Below are 16,381 nucleotides of genomic sequence, written 5' to 3' on the forward strand. Positions count from 1 at the left end.
CATAGTGTTGGAAGGATTTTTCTGTGTTCTCTCGAATAAATATAATTATTTAAATGCATAAAAAAAAATTATAACTACTTGTATCATGATACTTATGTATTGGACCGTGTTGACACACATTGAAAAATTCCTCATATTGTTAGGCTTTTAAGACTACTTGCATTATGATACCTATGTCGTGTTGACATAGGCGTGTGACGACCACAGATATATCATGTAACGGAATTTAAGCATTGGGCCTAGAATTGTGACTCAATAGGAGCTTTATTCCTTTGGACCAAAATTGTCGTGTAAAGAAAGTTATAACAATGTTATCTTTTCTTTTCTTTTCTTTTTTATGAAAAGGGGGACAAAGAGTGGAAAGTTATGGTTATCCACTTATTTCGGGGGCTTGGAAGACTTACAGAAGCATTTCAGTCTTCCCTGGCCAGAAGTCTGGCTTTCACACCAGCATCAAAACTGAATATTATTTCACATTACGACGAGTTCAAGGGGACAAATACTCACGAAATTTAATATAAAAATCAAAACTCCAATTAGGCTAAATTCAGGGACACCAATTTTTTCAATATATAGACGCGATTGGATTGCCGTATTTACCTGTAAATTTGAACAACTAACATGAACTTAATTATTATGAGCGCTTACTAATACTCCATAATATTAATTCAAGTGTTTTCCTTTAAAATACAATACTTATGAATGACTTGTGCGTGAAAACAATAAATAAATATATCATGGAAACTATTTTCCATGTTGGCATTACGAAATTTCCTTACTTGCAAAGATGTGTTGGAAGAGAATTGGCAAAATTAAATTAACAAACGTATGAATATTGGACTAAAATGATGGACCGACCATGTCAATGGTATTTCTAGATGTGGAGCCCATATAGCACTATATATTGATCTAATAAACTAATAATCTTAACCCACGGTAAGTGGTGCGGTGAAATTGCGGTATAATTCAAAGTCACGATGCTCATTGATTTTGAATTTTAGCACGAAATTAGCAAATACACAAATTACTTTTTAGTTAAAAAATTTTAGTTGAAAATTTTGAAAAAACGAGTGTTATGTGAGTGTCAGGAGAGAACTGAATGCCTTTAGCATATTTGAGTCCTGTTAGAGCTAAGTACTTGATCCTACCTTAGAGGTGTGTGATGCCTCAAACTTCAGAAAAAAAAATGAATAAATTAATAACCTTAGCCGAAAATTGAGTAAAAAAAATAATCTCAGCCAAAAGACCAAGAACCTATATCGATATAAACATGCACGTTCGTTATCGTTTCCATTGATATTTCTTAATTTTATCAAATAGTTCCAACCAATCACTTTATGTGTCAAATGTGGGAATCATTAATCCCAATTTAATCTTTGGTCAAAATGCAAAAATGACAGGGTGAGTTTATAATTATTGCTAATTACGAAATTAGATCCTCTTCAGATTCCTTCACAGGGGATTCCGAGGATCAAGTGATACCAACCATTCATAAAAAATCGTGTGGTCAATTTTTTTATTACTTTTTTATATTTTCAATAGTAAGGTAGCATTGTTTTGCGTGAAAAAAAAAAATTTGTGACCACACGATTCTTGATGAACAGTTGGCATCACTTGATCCCTAGGATCCCCAATAAAGAGATCCGGAGAGGATCTAAGTCCGCTAATTACTAATAAATTTCCATACCTCAACAAAAAGCTAATTTTGGATTAATTTTCATTAATTAATTCTTCTTCAATTTATTTAATTTAAAATTAAATAAACCACCATGGGTGACCAATGGTTGAGAAAAAACAAAAAAAAAAAAGCACCCACTTTGGAATCAGTTTTGATATTTTTATTTGAACAGACATATTTTATGCACTAAGAAGGTTAGGGAGTGGGCTATGCTTTATAATGGACTAGTAATAATGTAGTTCAAATTACTTTTGACAAGAATTGAATCTAAGACCTCTCATATTACTTATAAGTGAAGAGAAATACAACTAAACTGTAATACTAAGTAACAAATCTAGTTTGATATTTGATTCCTAGCCAAACCAGGGGCTTTATGGTCAATTTAAAGTGATGGCAAAAAGAACATGCTACTGCCATAAAACGACAAGAAAATGTGGATGGCTTCATACAAAAGAAAAGATGCTTGCACAAACATTTTGCTGGCTCATGTCGGGTATATGCATGCATGACAGCTTTTACCCTCGATGTTGTCATGTATAAATTTCACACGGAATAACTTCCGTCGTACCATTACGTGATGCTATTACATTATTTATACGTATATATGTGAGGAAATTTTAATTTAGACACTTCATAACATATTTGATGATTAAGATGCGATGTAGCATTTACATATCTAATCACTTAAAATGTTATCACATTATCATTTACTTTTTACTAAACTTTTGATGACAAGTATATCGACAACTGCTATACAATTAGACGATATCAAGTATGGACAACATACCAAGTCATGTTGCCATGTGTACATGCCAAGGCCATACCCATAATCCTTCAATATGCCATCATCATGCATTCTATTATTTATTGTACTAGCCTTCATGCACGCGCTCACGCGCGTGCAAAATGCATTTTTTAAATTACGGTGTGCTACGCACGACTTACATGTTTTAAATATATTTATATGCATAAATTGACAAAAGAAAAGTCAAATACTTGAAGTAAATGAATAATTTTAGATCATGCTAGTAGAAACCCCTCATAAACCAATTAAAGCAGCTAAATTCACATCATAAAATCGGTTTTTATAGAATTTACATTAAGAATAGAGAAAATAATATTTAATAAACAATTGATTGAATCACATTATTGCTAGTCCATTGTGAGGCTCAGGTCACCCTTCCCCCTTAATGTAGATAATATAGTTTGTTAAAAAAAAAAAACAATCATTTGACAATTAATTTAATCACATTAATATCCGCGTGCGAAATACATTTTTTATAAAGAAAATAATATTTAATAAACAACTAATTGAATCACATTATTGCTAGCCCATTGTGAGACTAAACTCACATTATTTCCCTTAGTGTAGATAATATCGTTTGTTAAAAAAAAACGATCATTTGACAACTTATTTAATCACATTATTATCCACGTTCGAAACATCTTTTTTATAACTAACATTACACGCCTCTTAAAATGTTTTAAACACAACATTCATGATTTTTCTTATTTTTTAGGAAATTGTTATTAGCACTCCAAAAATCTTATTCTACACTCCAAACTTTTTATATTAAGAAAGAAAAATACACTTATGAGGAGTGTAGAATAAAATTTTTGGAGTGCCAATAACACTTCTCATTTTTATTATATTTTTCTTTCCTCGCAACATCAACTTTCACTCATCATTCCATTTTTTTAATTTTTTTCTCTCTTCCCACTTATATTTATATTATATTTTATAATAACCAAATTACCCATGCATTATTTGATATATTATATTGGGCTCCTTTTGAATTTTTTTGGTTGAGGGGCAATTAGTATAAATAATATCGTTTGTAAAAAAAAAAACAAACAATCATTTGACAACTTATTTAATCACATTATTATCCATGTCCGAAAAACTTTTTTTATAACCAATATTACCCGCCTCTTAAAATGTTTTAAACACAACATTCATGATTTTTCTTATTTTTTATTATATTTTTCTTTTCCCTTCACATGGGCACTATCAACTTTCACCCATCCTTCCATTTTTTATATTTTTTCTCTCTTCCCACTTATTTTTATATTATATTTTATAATAACCAAATTACCAAACTACCCATGCATTATTTGATATATTATATTGGGCTCCTTTTGAATTTTTTTGGTTGAGAGGCAATTTTATCTTATTGTTTTTTATCAAAGCCGGTGACCCAAAAGTAGGGCTCTGGCCTTCTGTATAGAATATGCCCAATGTGTACGTACCAATTGGACATCAAATCTTTGATTCTCTGTCCCCACGTGCTATGCTTGTCCGCCGACCCAAAATATCTTGATATCCAAAATGGGGAAAAGGATCTTTGCGGGATTCTTTCCTGGGATCGTAACCATTCATCGTATATCATGTGATCAGTTTTCGTTAAGTACTATTTATAGTTAATTTTAAATTTAAAATAATTTCTGATCGCACGATATACGATGAACGATCACGATCATAAAATGCCTAGGATATATAAGAAAAGGATCCAGCGAATATCATTTTTCCCAAAATGGGCCGAGGGAAACTTTAAAGCCCATTTCTCAGCCCAATTTCCCAAAATAAAAACAAAGGCAGGTGAATCTAGCGGCGCCGCCCATTTTTGAATCCAACCAATGAGGCACGAAATTGCTAAGCTAGTCGCGAGTGGGTCGTACAGAGAAGCCCTCTGCTTACACGCGCAGCGCCACTCTGCTTCTCTGCGTCCTCACGAATTCACGTTCCCGCCTCTTTTCAAAGCCTGCGGAAAACTCCGATCAGCTCTGCAGGCACAAATTCTACATGCCCATCTCGTCAAAACCGGGTTTTCGGCCGATGTTTACTCCGCCACTGCTCTGACCGATGCGTATATGAAACTTCGTTTTATGGAATACGCACTCAAGGTGTTTGAGGAAATGCCTGAACGGAACTTGGCTTCGTTGAACGCGGTGATTACCGGGTTTTTGCGAAATGGGTACTGTAGAGAGGCTCTGCGGTTGTTTAAGAACGTGGAGGTTGGAGGGTTCAAGCCCAATTCAGTTACGATAGCTAGTATGATATCGGCGTGCGGGAGTGCAGAACACGGCATGGAAATGCATTGCTTGGCAGTGAAGCTGGGCGTTGACAGCGATGTTTATGTTGGGACGTCGGTTCTGACTATGTATTCGAACTGCGGAAAGTTGGTTTTGGCTGAGAAGGTGTTTAAGGAAATGGCAATCAAGAATGTTGTGAGCTATAATGCTTTTGTTTCAGGGCTTTTGCAGAATGGGGTTCCTCATGTGGTGTTGGATGTGTTTAAGCAAATGAGAGCATGTACAGGTGAAAATCCCAATTCACTTACGTTGATTTCAGTTGTTTCTGCCTGTGCTAGTCTTTCGTATCTCCGATTTGGCAAGCAGGTTCACGGTTTGGTCGTCAAATTTGAGATAGGACTTGATGTTATGATTGGAACAGCACTTGTGGACATGTATTCCAAGTGTGGTTGTTGGCAGCTGGCTTATGCTATTTTCAAAGAACTAGATGAAAGTAGGAACTTGTTTACATGGAATGCCATGATCGCCGGAATGATGTTGAATGCGCAAACTGAGAATGCCGTTGAGCTATTTCAACAGCTAGAATTCGAAGGGTTTGAACCCGATTCCGTTACTTGGAATTCAATGATCAGTGGGTTTTCGCAACTAGGAAAGGGGATTGAAGCTTTCAAGTATTTTAAGAGAATGCAATCAGCTGGTGCCGTCCCCAGTTTAAAATCTATCACAAGTCTTCTACCAGCGTGTGCAGATTTATCTGCTCTGCAGTGTGGAAAAGAAGTTCATGGGCACGCAGTTAGGACCTCTATTAGCAATGATCTGTTCATTTCAACTGCTCTTATTGACATGTACATGAAATGTGGGCAGTCTACTTGCGCAAGAAGAATTTTTGATGGGTTTCGAGTAAAACCCGACGGTCCAGCATTTTGGAACGCAATCATATTGGGGCATGGAAGAAACGGAGAGAGTGAATCTGCATTCGGAATCTTTGAACAGATGTTGGAAGAAAAAGTACTACCAAATGCTGCAACTTTCACAAGTCTTCTATCTATGTGCAGTCACACTGGTTTGGTGGACAAAGGATGGCAAGTTTTTAGGATGATGAACAAAGATTTTGGTCTAAAACCAAATCAAGAGCATTTTGGTTGCATGATTGATCTTTTGGGTCGAACTGGCAGGTTGGATGAAGCCCGAGAACTAATAGAAGAATTACCAGAGCCTTCCGGAGCAGTTTTCGCTTCTTTGCTAGGTGCCTGTGAATGCCATTTGGATTCAGAACTGGGGAAAGAAGTGGCTTTAAAACTTTCAGAACTAGAGCCAGTGAACCCGGCACCTTTCGTGATCCTTTCGAAGATTTATGCTGCACTTGGAAGGTGGGAGGATGCAGAAAAGATTAGAGGATTGATGAATGATAAAACACGAAGAAAGGTCCCTGGCTTTAGTTTATTAAGACTGCAGGAAAAGTAGATGCACAAAACAAACAACCGCAATTCAAATGTCTACGGTTTTTGAGTCCCAAACCAAAATTTTGAGACTATCCCTGCATCTCCATTTAAGTTTCCTCAAACAGACATCTCACTGATTCAACATCTCCTTCACCGCAAACCCCATGTAGTTATCAAAGTGGTTTGGTGGTTCATAAATGAAGCAAGAGATCACATCTCTGAGTGTAACGACACCAACAACCTCGCCTTCCTCCCCTGCTACTACATGGATCCTATGAACGGACTTGGAAGCAAAACTTTCAATCAGATTACCAAGAGTTGACTCCAGTTTGCATGTAATTGGTTGCATGACTTTTCCAATTTCGCTGGTCGTCGTGATGGTGCTCATGAAGTCCCTAACAGTGAGCTTCCTGAAAGAAAATGTCACACAAATTAAGTGCCTCATCAAGAATGATTTGCGTCTGTCAAGTGATCAAAGCAAGCACTGGTTTTTTTCTTTGACAGAAATCAGTGTAAGAAGATTAGTTCAAATTCACAACCGGATGAGTTCAGTTTCATAAGAAGGTATTTTAGATCCTTCCTACAATCATTGTGAAGTAAATGGTAGAGTATCCAAAGGTGAATGTTCAACCCTGGAGTTGAGAAGATTAAAGCACTCTACAGTCCATCGTGAGGACCAAGAGCACAATGTAATTTCTACAGAGATTGTGCGGGGTAAAAGGTTCAAAGTTTATCTTCAAATACCTGAAATTGGAGAAAAGCTCGGGTTTGAGTAGCAAGTATCTAATATCTCTGATGCTTACCCTCTACAACAGGAAGACCACCAATTTTGTTATCTCTCATCCTCTTGAAAGGTTCGAGTATTAGATCATTGCTCGTGATGCTAATAACCTGGCCAAGAAACAAAGGAACAATGATATTGAGACTCCAAAATCACCAGCCATTAAGAATATTGTTTTGGTAACCAGGCAAACTTACCTCATCAGAGGACATGAAAGGAAGTCCAAAATCGGAGATAGGCTTTGCCGCAATGCAGTCAAACCAGTCCCTTCCTCTGCATCTCTCAAGACCCTGAACAAGTCCTGACCGAGTAATGTAGTTCTTAATGATGGGTTGGCCTGGTTCTATTACAGGTACATTCCTCAGCCTATATTTTGAACGTAGTAGCATAACGGTCAACATTGAACTATCTGTTGCAACTGGAATGAAAGGCGCCCAGCAGAAGGATTTAACTTTAAGTATTCACCTCACCTGAAACCTACACGTACATTTCACATTCGGTTAATTCAGTCAGATAACTCAAAGGCAACCAATACTACTACACAGGATCTTCGTAGAGATTGCTTACTGTGGTTGACTTGAAGGGTTCATCTTTCAGTATAACGTTGTAAAAATCTTGGCCTAATTCATCAGCAGCTGTGGGAGCATCTTTGGCTATTCCTTCCTCTGCAGCCGCGCCACCAGCCACGGCAGCTCCAACAGCAGCAGCAGTTAGCCCTGCAACTGCAGCAGGACTGGTCACACCCAATGCTAGAGCCCCAACGGCCCCCACCGCACCTGCATCGACTCCAGCAGCGGTTGCTGAAGTAGCAGATATAGCAACTGCAGCTAGCTCTGCACTCCACCCAAAGAATAATGGCAGAGTAATCTATGAGTCCTAGGTACCTGTCTCTCCAATCAGAACTTGCATCTGCTTCTGGGGTTTTCACAGGAGCTGACAAAATGTTGTTGTCAGACAGAATCTTACCCGCGTCACCGACGAACGTGTCTGCCGGAATCTCAATTACTGCAAATAATAATGTAAGAAGGCACTGTTTCTAGCAAACCATTTACCTCATTCAATTCATATCAAAACCATAAATACCGAAATCGTTGATTAAACAGTAATGTCCGTCATCTTTGCCTCCAGGTACAGCCGGGAAAGATGAAACCTGAATTTTCGCAAATGCATTTGTTAAAACCTCCTGCAGGGCACGAGGTAATTTCTTCCTGGATTGGATGGTTTCGAAGTAGGCATCGTAGCTTGAAAGTTTACATCTTTCTTTCACCTCCTGTGCTTCTGCCATATTTACGCTGGAGACAGAAATCGAAATCTTAATCCGATGTCTTCACATGAAGTCTTAGATTCAAAGTACTAGGATTATGTTAATCTAGTTCGAAATTAACTAGGATTAATTTGTTTTGTACAAGATTTGTCTCCCATCTGGGTTGCGATCCTATTAATTTGTACGTAGATTATGTTAATTGACATAATTAATCTAAATAAATGGCTAAAGAAACATATTCAAGAAAAGATTGCAGAGTTGTTTCGCATCGTATGGATTTGCAAATACTAATAATATATTGACAGAGAACAACGTAGATTGTTAGCAAAAAACAAGATTAAAGAGGCTAGTATTGGGATGCCTACAAGTAGGTGCTTCCTATGGATTCACAAACTGCTGTCGGGCTCTGTTCTTTGCAAACTTTGAGGATTTTCTCTTCCCATAAAAAGTAAACTCTGCACGCATGAGCTATATATTTGACACGTGTCATCACCTGAATTGCGTTGCATTGAGAACTTTTCTAAAATAAATTATAAGTCCAGCTGTGATAAAATAATACACGTCAAATATTAAATGGAAGTACCATAGATGATGTGGTAGTACAGTCCTACTCATTAATTTCTCCGTTGCATTTCTGACTCGCCACTTTTCATGGCACGAGTTGGTAAGCCTTCAGTTGGGCTTGGCCTTGGATACACAAAAAAGACTTTCCTGGATGCTCCAAAGTATTTCAACCGTTTTGTTTAAAAGTTTAAAAATCAAAATTTAACGGTTAAAACATCTTGAATATCCGATGCTCTGGAGCACTAAAAAAATCTAACGGTTAAAATCAGAAGCGAACGCTTCCAGTACTGGATCATCACCGTTGGTGCTAATAACCTGCCCAGCTGCAAAGAAGAACGGTGGAGTATTCTACAATTCCCAGTTACCTCCCCCTCCAATCTGCACTTGTATCTGCTTCCGGGCTTCTCACGGGAGCTGACAAAATGTGGTGGTTAGACAGAGCCTGTACTGCATCAGCAATCGATGCATCTGCTTGGATCTCCATCAGCAAGTGATGCTTCTGCATGCATGAAGCGAGCTTTGCCAAGTGTAGGCACTGAATACATGTTGGGCTTCTAATTCCCGAAATCATGATGTGAAGACAGAGAAGAAAAATGGCATGAAATTAAGCTATCAAATCATGATGTGAATTCTATAATCGTATAAAGTTTGAGAATCATTATTGACACTTCGAAAATGCTGTATTGCGTCCATTTTATGAATACAAAATGGAATATATGGCTAACATTTTTGGAGTGTCAACAAATAGTTTCCCAAAATTTTACATTTTGTATTAGTTCTTACATTGTGTATATAACACCTTATGCAATTTACATTACGCCATGCCTAGTAACTAACCAAAGAAAAATAATGAATAAAAAGTCACAAGGATTTGTTCAAGTAGCTTGATGCACACCCTATTCCATTTTGGCTTGATGGGATATTGAATTCGACGTCAACGACTCACCCCGCTTCAATTTCAGCCCAGGAGACCTTTCTACAATGGTCCCACTTTGATGGTTTTCTCTGATCCCAGTAGTGCTGCTAGTACCCCCATTGCCAATAAATGATGTAAGTGCAGCTGCCAAAGCCGATTGAAAGTTCGGGTTTGATGTGATTGCCTTTGTGGCGGTGGCTATTGAGTCGGTTCGCATCTGAGGATGATTAAGGGGAGGAGGAGGAGGAGGAAAGGCGTTTTGATTTTGTATGTAGGATTGGTACAATTTATTATGTTCTTGAAAGATTGGTTGCTTTACGATGTTTAGGGCTGATCCAACTTGGTTAATTCTATTCCCATAATTGAAATATCCAGAGGCTGTGTGACTGATGCTGTTCCAAGGAGATTGCAACTGCAATGTGTTATTGTGGTCTAAAGAAGACGAAAAGTTGAGAGATGTTGAAGGATATCTTGGGTTGGAAGAAAAGCTGCTGCCCGAGGCCAAGGGGAATCTTCCGAAATGAGAGGGAGTTGGGTCGGTGAGATCAAGAGTGATAGTTGGGTGGAAATTATTGGTTGAGACTGAACTGTTGGGGAAGTAGAAATGTTGCTGTGGTAGCCTTGAATTTTGAGAGAGAGTACTAGTACTACTTAAGTTTAGTCCTTGGAGATTAGTGGAGGCGGAGATGGGCGCGGTGGCGGAGTTGAAGAGGCCTTGTTGAGAGGTGGATGACTGAGACTGAAGCATGGAAGCGGCGGCGGAGGTGGTCGATGCCATAGCTGTGGCTGACATTGAAAGTGGGTGGTTGTGGCTTCCTTCGTAGGTTGTGATTAGTATGGACATGTCCTCGGAACTTCTTTGCACCTGAAAAAATTGAACAAGCTTAACTAAGAAAGTAAAGCGTAATGGTGCAAGCAGAATTTAGGGAATTAAGCAGAAATATATACCTGTTTTCTCACAGGGCAAGACGGTGATACTGTGCAACGGTAGTACGCTCTAGGGCATGGATTTCCTTTTGCTGTCTTCTGTCCATATTTTCTCCATTGACATCCATCATTCATCTATATGATAAAATATATATATGTAAGATATTGATCCATAACCTTAAGGACAAGAATAAAATATGCTGAAGAATCATTTATATAAAATGACAGTCGCATAATATTCTTATATTGTTAGACCATGAATCTATATCATTCGTCAGGTTAATTTTTAAATATGCATGTCGCCTAAGTCTGCGTATTTGTTGAGCAACGAGGTTACCTTATGTCTAACAACACCTAATACCTATTTACCAAACGTTTAATTAAACACTTTGCTGGCAGCAACTTTCAATGTATACAAGCTAGGTTAATATATGAAATGCATGCAACATTTGGTTGAAAGGTTGAGTTTTGATATACTAACCGTGGGAGCATCGCATCTAGCTCTGACAGAAACCCTAGCTTTCTTTAAATGGGTTTGCTGTGAAACCTCATCCTCTCCACTTCTCGTCGTCTTCAACGTCTTACTAGGCGGCCATATCTCAGTCAGGTCGTCTTCCTTCGGGCCTCCAGAGCTATTATCAGTTGACTCAGCTGGTTCAGATCTGCAGCCCAACTCCAGTGCAAGTCCAGCTCCATGCAGCATTTTATCATCATCATCGTCATCTTTTCCATTAGTAGAACTCAACTGGCTAATATTTTTGATCCGACCATCCTTTCTTGGCTGATCAATACTACTTGAGGTTCTCCCAAGGCTAAGAGATACTAGATCATCAGCTTCTTCAATATTTTGCTCATGCGTAAAATCACGAGCAGTACTGCTACTACTAGCATCGGTACATTTCTTAGTTTCTTCTTCATTTTGAAGAAGGCCATAAAGATGCATCTGGAGAGACTGGTAATCCCTCGAGATTTGGGATAATAACAGCTTTAGCTTTTCGTTTTCTTCCCTAACCTCTACCATTTCTGCTTTTGTTGATTGCAGCTCATGATCCTGCTAGGGCAACACAAATGGAATATATTTATACAACGGTATATTTATCAAAATTCGAACCTAACACATCTCACTTATAAGTGAAAAAAAATATTGAAATAGAAACTAACTAATTATGTTAAATAGGACTTGCTAAATTTTTGTGGGGATAGAGTTCAAAAAGCAGAGATTAGATTGTATTAATATCATGCACATGTTAAAGTAGTACATCGATATCAGATGGAATCTTTGTGAATTAAAAATAGGAAAAATTAAGTTACCATCCTTCTTTTTTCAACTCTATTAATTGAAATCTTATTTATTTTTAATTTTTCATCAAGGTCCCTCAATTTTAATAAACGTCATTAATTATTTCAACGATAAAATATTTTACATGTCAAGATAATTAAATTTTATTTCTAAATATATTCATTTAATGTTAGAAACATTATATTTAGTATATATATTTATGCTTAATTCTGTATCATATATTTTTATTTTTACTTTGTACCCATTTTAATTTGCAACCTTTTTTTTAAATTGTATCAATTTTCTTTTTAGTTTTAGTTTGTATACATATACTAATATATTTTTGTGTACATATTTTTCAAACTTTTATTTTTACTCATTTTTTTAACCTTTTATTTGCACCAATAATTTACTAATAATATATCCATTTGTCTTTAAAATTGTATCACTTTGTTATATGTAAAATGTACCAAAATTATTTTTGTAAGTACCCTTGTTTTTTGTAAAATGTACCCGTTTTCTAGTGTAAGACCTATTTATTTTTTTAATCTAAAATGTACCAATTGTTATATATATATACATATAATGTACCATTTTTTTTTATATAAAACATACCACCTTTTTTGTATAAAAAGTACCAACTTTTTGTATGTAAAATGTACAGTATAAAAATTACTAATTTCTTGTATGTAAAATGTCAATAATATAAGTAATGACAAATCATGTTGTTTTATTTAATATAATTTATCTTAATGACAAATCATGTCATCAAGATAAATTATACATTTTTATATAAGTATAATTTATATATTTTTAATCCCACAAATCTTAATTTTATTTAAATCTCATTAATATAAGTAACTACAAATATCAAATTTTAATTTAAATTTATAATAACCTACATAGAAATGCATTATTGCATTAATTTCAGGGACTTCAATAAAAAATTGAAAACTAAAAAGGTTTTAGTCAAATAACGTTGATAAATAGGGACCGCATCTAAAGTTACCCTTAAAAATAATATTAGACCACACCAATTCATTGACTGTATTAAGATACATGATCCAATATCAGATGGAATGACTTGATGGGTCATGTGTGGTGAACACGTGTGACTAATTTTCAAGTCTAGCACGTGAATAACGCAAATTGGATAACGTGGAGTATGTGTGGCCTTGGACTGCAAAGGTGGTCAACCTACTCTAATACAATGAAGAAGGTTCTATCCTACAATATGGGAAGTAGCCCAACCTCTTATATATAAACCTTCCAAAATTTCTTCTTTCACCAATGTGAGACTCTTTTACCTTCATATCCTCACATGTGGTTGATTCATGTTGATCTTACTTAAGCCATAGGTTGATAAGTCAAATCTATCACATGACATAGATGATTGAGATATCATCAAATATCAATGGCAGATTCATGACACCACATTTTTTTTTTTTTTTTTTACATATACATTTAACTAAATAACTTTTCTTTAATTATGCATAGTATTGAGTGGTTCAATAAAAATTAATATTATAGCTAAAATATCCAAGTGTTATATAATATTGAAGCCACACCCATAAATATGTAAGATCAGTTATATTTCATAATAAAATAGAAATTAAAATTAAGATCAGCTTAACATATATACCTAAAGAACATATTAAGGTAAATTGATGTTTTCTTTTTACCATTAAAAAGAAGAAATTACTGTAACTCTAAAAATATCCACATGTGCTTAATTTCCTTGGTTTTTCACCCTTTACTTATAGATTTTATCGTATAAATGTGGCCAAAATTTAGCATTCAATTTCATAAATGTTGACTTTTATAGAAAATTTCATACATAACCAAAACTACACTTGATAACACCCAAATACTCTCAAACTTAAAAACAATAAACCTCAAATCCACAAGTGCTTAATTTCCTTGGTTTTTTGCCCCTTATTTCTCTAGTTTTACCTGGTTGTGGTTGACAAGGACTCTATCTTTTCCAGTAGGAGGAGGCTTCAAGTCGGGTTCAACATCCCACCCATGTCCTCCCTGAATTATGATATATTCATGGAGATTGAGGAAGATTACGATCAATAAAACTTTACGAAAATTATTTCATGGTATCATGGTGGAATATGAGAACACTAAAAAGAGTCGAAACATTAGAAGACAGACGTCATAGACATATATATGCACATCGATAAACAGTGAAATATTGGAAGATTAATTAATAAATCTTCCGGCGGCCTTCAGTACAATAATCTTAATCTCATATTAACTACCAAACTTCATCATCAATCCAGTTAGAATATATTTAATAAGCTCGCTTAACTCAAAATGTAATGATTATTTCACCAAATACTAAGTTTTGGTATTGGTCGATTATTGTAAAACAAGTTTAAGTGATAGCCCAACTCATCTTAAATTTCAATTTGAATATAAGATATGAGACGAAAATAAGAACAATCCAAAAAAGAAGAGGATAATTAAGCGAATTTCATATACAATTGGCAAGGAAATATAAATATATGTATAAGTGCATAATTAAATGAAATATTTCACCTTCGTTGTCTCCATGGGAGTACCCTCTTCATGATCACCATCAGATTTCACAGTATTGTCTTCGACATCTGTTTTGCCAAGAAAAGACTTTTCCTCATGAGTGTTATTATTCTCCATTAATGCTTTTGAAGGCCTCGTTGGTATTACCATGGCTGCAGTTTGGCTTCTTGTATATGCGTAGGGAGAGATATAAAGCCTGCAGATTTTGACTTTGTGCGTCTGTATTCCATATATAACCCTACCAGTGCTTATCTTTAATTTACATATACACAAAAATATATATTTTATTTATAATAAAATATATATATTATACATATGCATGTGTGTGTAGGAAAAATTAGTATCCGGTCCCTAGTTACTAATTATGTTCATTGACTAAGACCTTACAAGCTAGTTTTCAGATTTTGATCAAAGTCCCTAGTATTAATGTGTTAATGAATTTATATGTAAGTTACATAATTTTCAAAATAAAAATGAGTAGTTGGTTTAGAATTTTAATACTCCCACCCTTATTAAACTCCTAATCAATTTTCAATTCAAAATATTTCTATAATTAAAAAAAAATATGAATAAGTTTGTACCCATTAATTTTTTTATAAAAAGACTTTTAATTTTTAAATATTAAGTGTACCCATTCTTATAATTTTTGTAATTTTTTAAATCTTAAATGTACCCATTCGTAAATATATCAATTTATTATATGTAAAATATATCATTTTAATATAAAATGTACCCCTTTTTTTATATCAAATTCATTCAATTTGTTTTAATCTATTTTTTTAACTTACATTGGTACATTATATTTCGTTGATTTGAGAATATATCCATGTTAAGTTTAATTGAAGAAATTTAATAATGTTATCCAGCTTAATATAAATATATATATATATATATATATATATATATATATTTTTTTAAATGTACCCATGTTTTGGTACAATAATTTTTTGGTTAAGTTTGATGAATATACCCAAGTTTATACATACATACAATATATTGGAAAGCATAATTTATCATTTAATATTTTTAATTGCACAAATTATAGGTTTTATTTAAAATCTCATTAATATAAACAACTACAGATATCATTTTTTTTTAATTTAAAACATATAATAATCTACCTTGAAATACATTATTGTATTAATGTCAGAGATTTTGATCAAAAACTGAAAACCAATAAGGTTTCAGTCATAGAACATGGACAGCTACGGACCGCATCCAAAGTCTATCATATATATATATATATATATGTTATTAATGTCAACAACCCAAACACATTTTTTTAAGGAGGAGCCGGGTACCAGCCAAATAACCCCCAAGAAGCAAGTCGATAATTTAAGTTTGAACCATTTTTTTCCCAGTTTAATTTTAAACCATTGTACTTATTTATAATTGATTAACTATATATGTATAAACAAACGTAGCTAGCTAACTAACAATCTAATTTCAACTTCAACGTTCTTGAGAGAGAGAGGAGAAATTTTGTAAGTAATCAGAGAACAAGTCACGTCGAAGAATTGCCTGCAATTGTATGCAGAAAAGTCAAGTTGAAGAATTGCCTGCAATTGTATGCAAAAAAGTCACACGACTGCGTAATATTATTCTCGTTAAACCTCATGCGCCGTCATCAAACCCTTGATTCCAGTGACTTCCTTCGTAGCCCTTTCTCAATCTCACATGTCCTCATTCAGATTTACGGTGCAAGTTCAGTGTAATTTTTAATTTTTTTACACCATTATTGTTTTATTCTTGAAAGTTTTTCAGAACCTGCAGGGGGGAAGTTTATTTATTTTTAAACAAATATGCCACAGTTCACAACTTAAAGAAATATGGGTGGTCAACTACTGTGTTAGAATTTTCTATATGCAGGTATGTATTGTGTACGTGATAATCATGTTCAAAAACCTATCAAGTTGCAGACAATACTTTTTTGTGATAGTTTCTTGTGTG

General features: G+C 34.9%; 2 protein-coding genes and 1 pseudogene across 2 annotated transcripts; 1 reads left to right on the forward strand and 2 right to left on the reverse strand.

Moving 5' to 3' along the window:
- Positions 1–4,307: 4,307 nt before the first annotated feature.
- LOC137732301 (pentatricopeptide repeat-containing protein At2g02750) lies at positions 4,308–6,175 on the forward strand. Its single transcript, XM_068471609.1, has one exon. The coding sequence runs from the start codon at positions 4,316–4,318 to the stop codon at positions 6,173–6,175; it is 1,860 nt and encodes a 619-aa protein (XP_068327710.1). The 5' UTR covers positions 4,308–4,315.
- Positions 6,176–6,283: 108 nt separating this feature from the next.
- LOC137732302 (SNF1-related protein kinase regulatory subunit gamma-1-like) lies at positions 6,284–8,219 on the reverse strand (annotated as a pseudogene).
- Positions 8,220–9,319: 1,100 nt separating this feature from the next.
- LOC137732377 (WRKY transcription factor 72A-like) lies at positions 9,320–14,613 on the reverse strand. Its single transcript, XM_068471689.1, has 5 exons — positions 14,432–14,613; positions 13,838–13,918; positions 11,087–11,656; positions 10,627–10,740; positions 9,320–10,543 (listed from the first exon to the last, which is right to left on the reverse strand). The coding sequence occupies exons 1-5, from the start codon at positions 14,579–14,581 to the stop codon at positions 9,659–9,661; spliced, it is 1,800 nt and encodes a 599-aa protein (XP_068327790.1). The 5' UTR covers positions 14,582–14,613; the 3' UTR covers positions 9,320–9,658.
- Between the last annotated feature and the right edge of the window lie 1,768 nt (positions 14,614–16,381).

Source organism: Pyrus communis, chromosome 4 (assembly GCF_963583255.1).
Source record: "Pyrus communis chromosome 4, drPyrComm1.1, whole genome shotgun sequence".
NCBI classification, from domain to species: Eukaryota; Viridiplantae; Streptophyta; class Magnoliopsida; order Rosales; family Rosaceae; genus Pyrus; species Pyrus communis.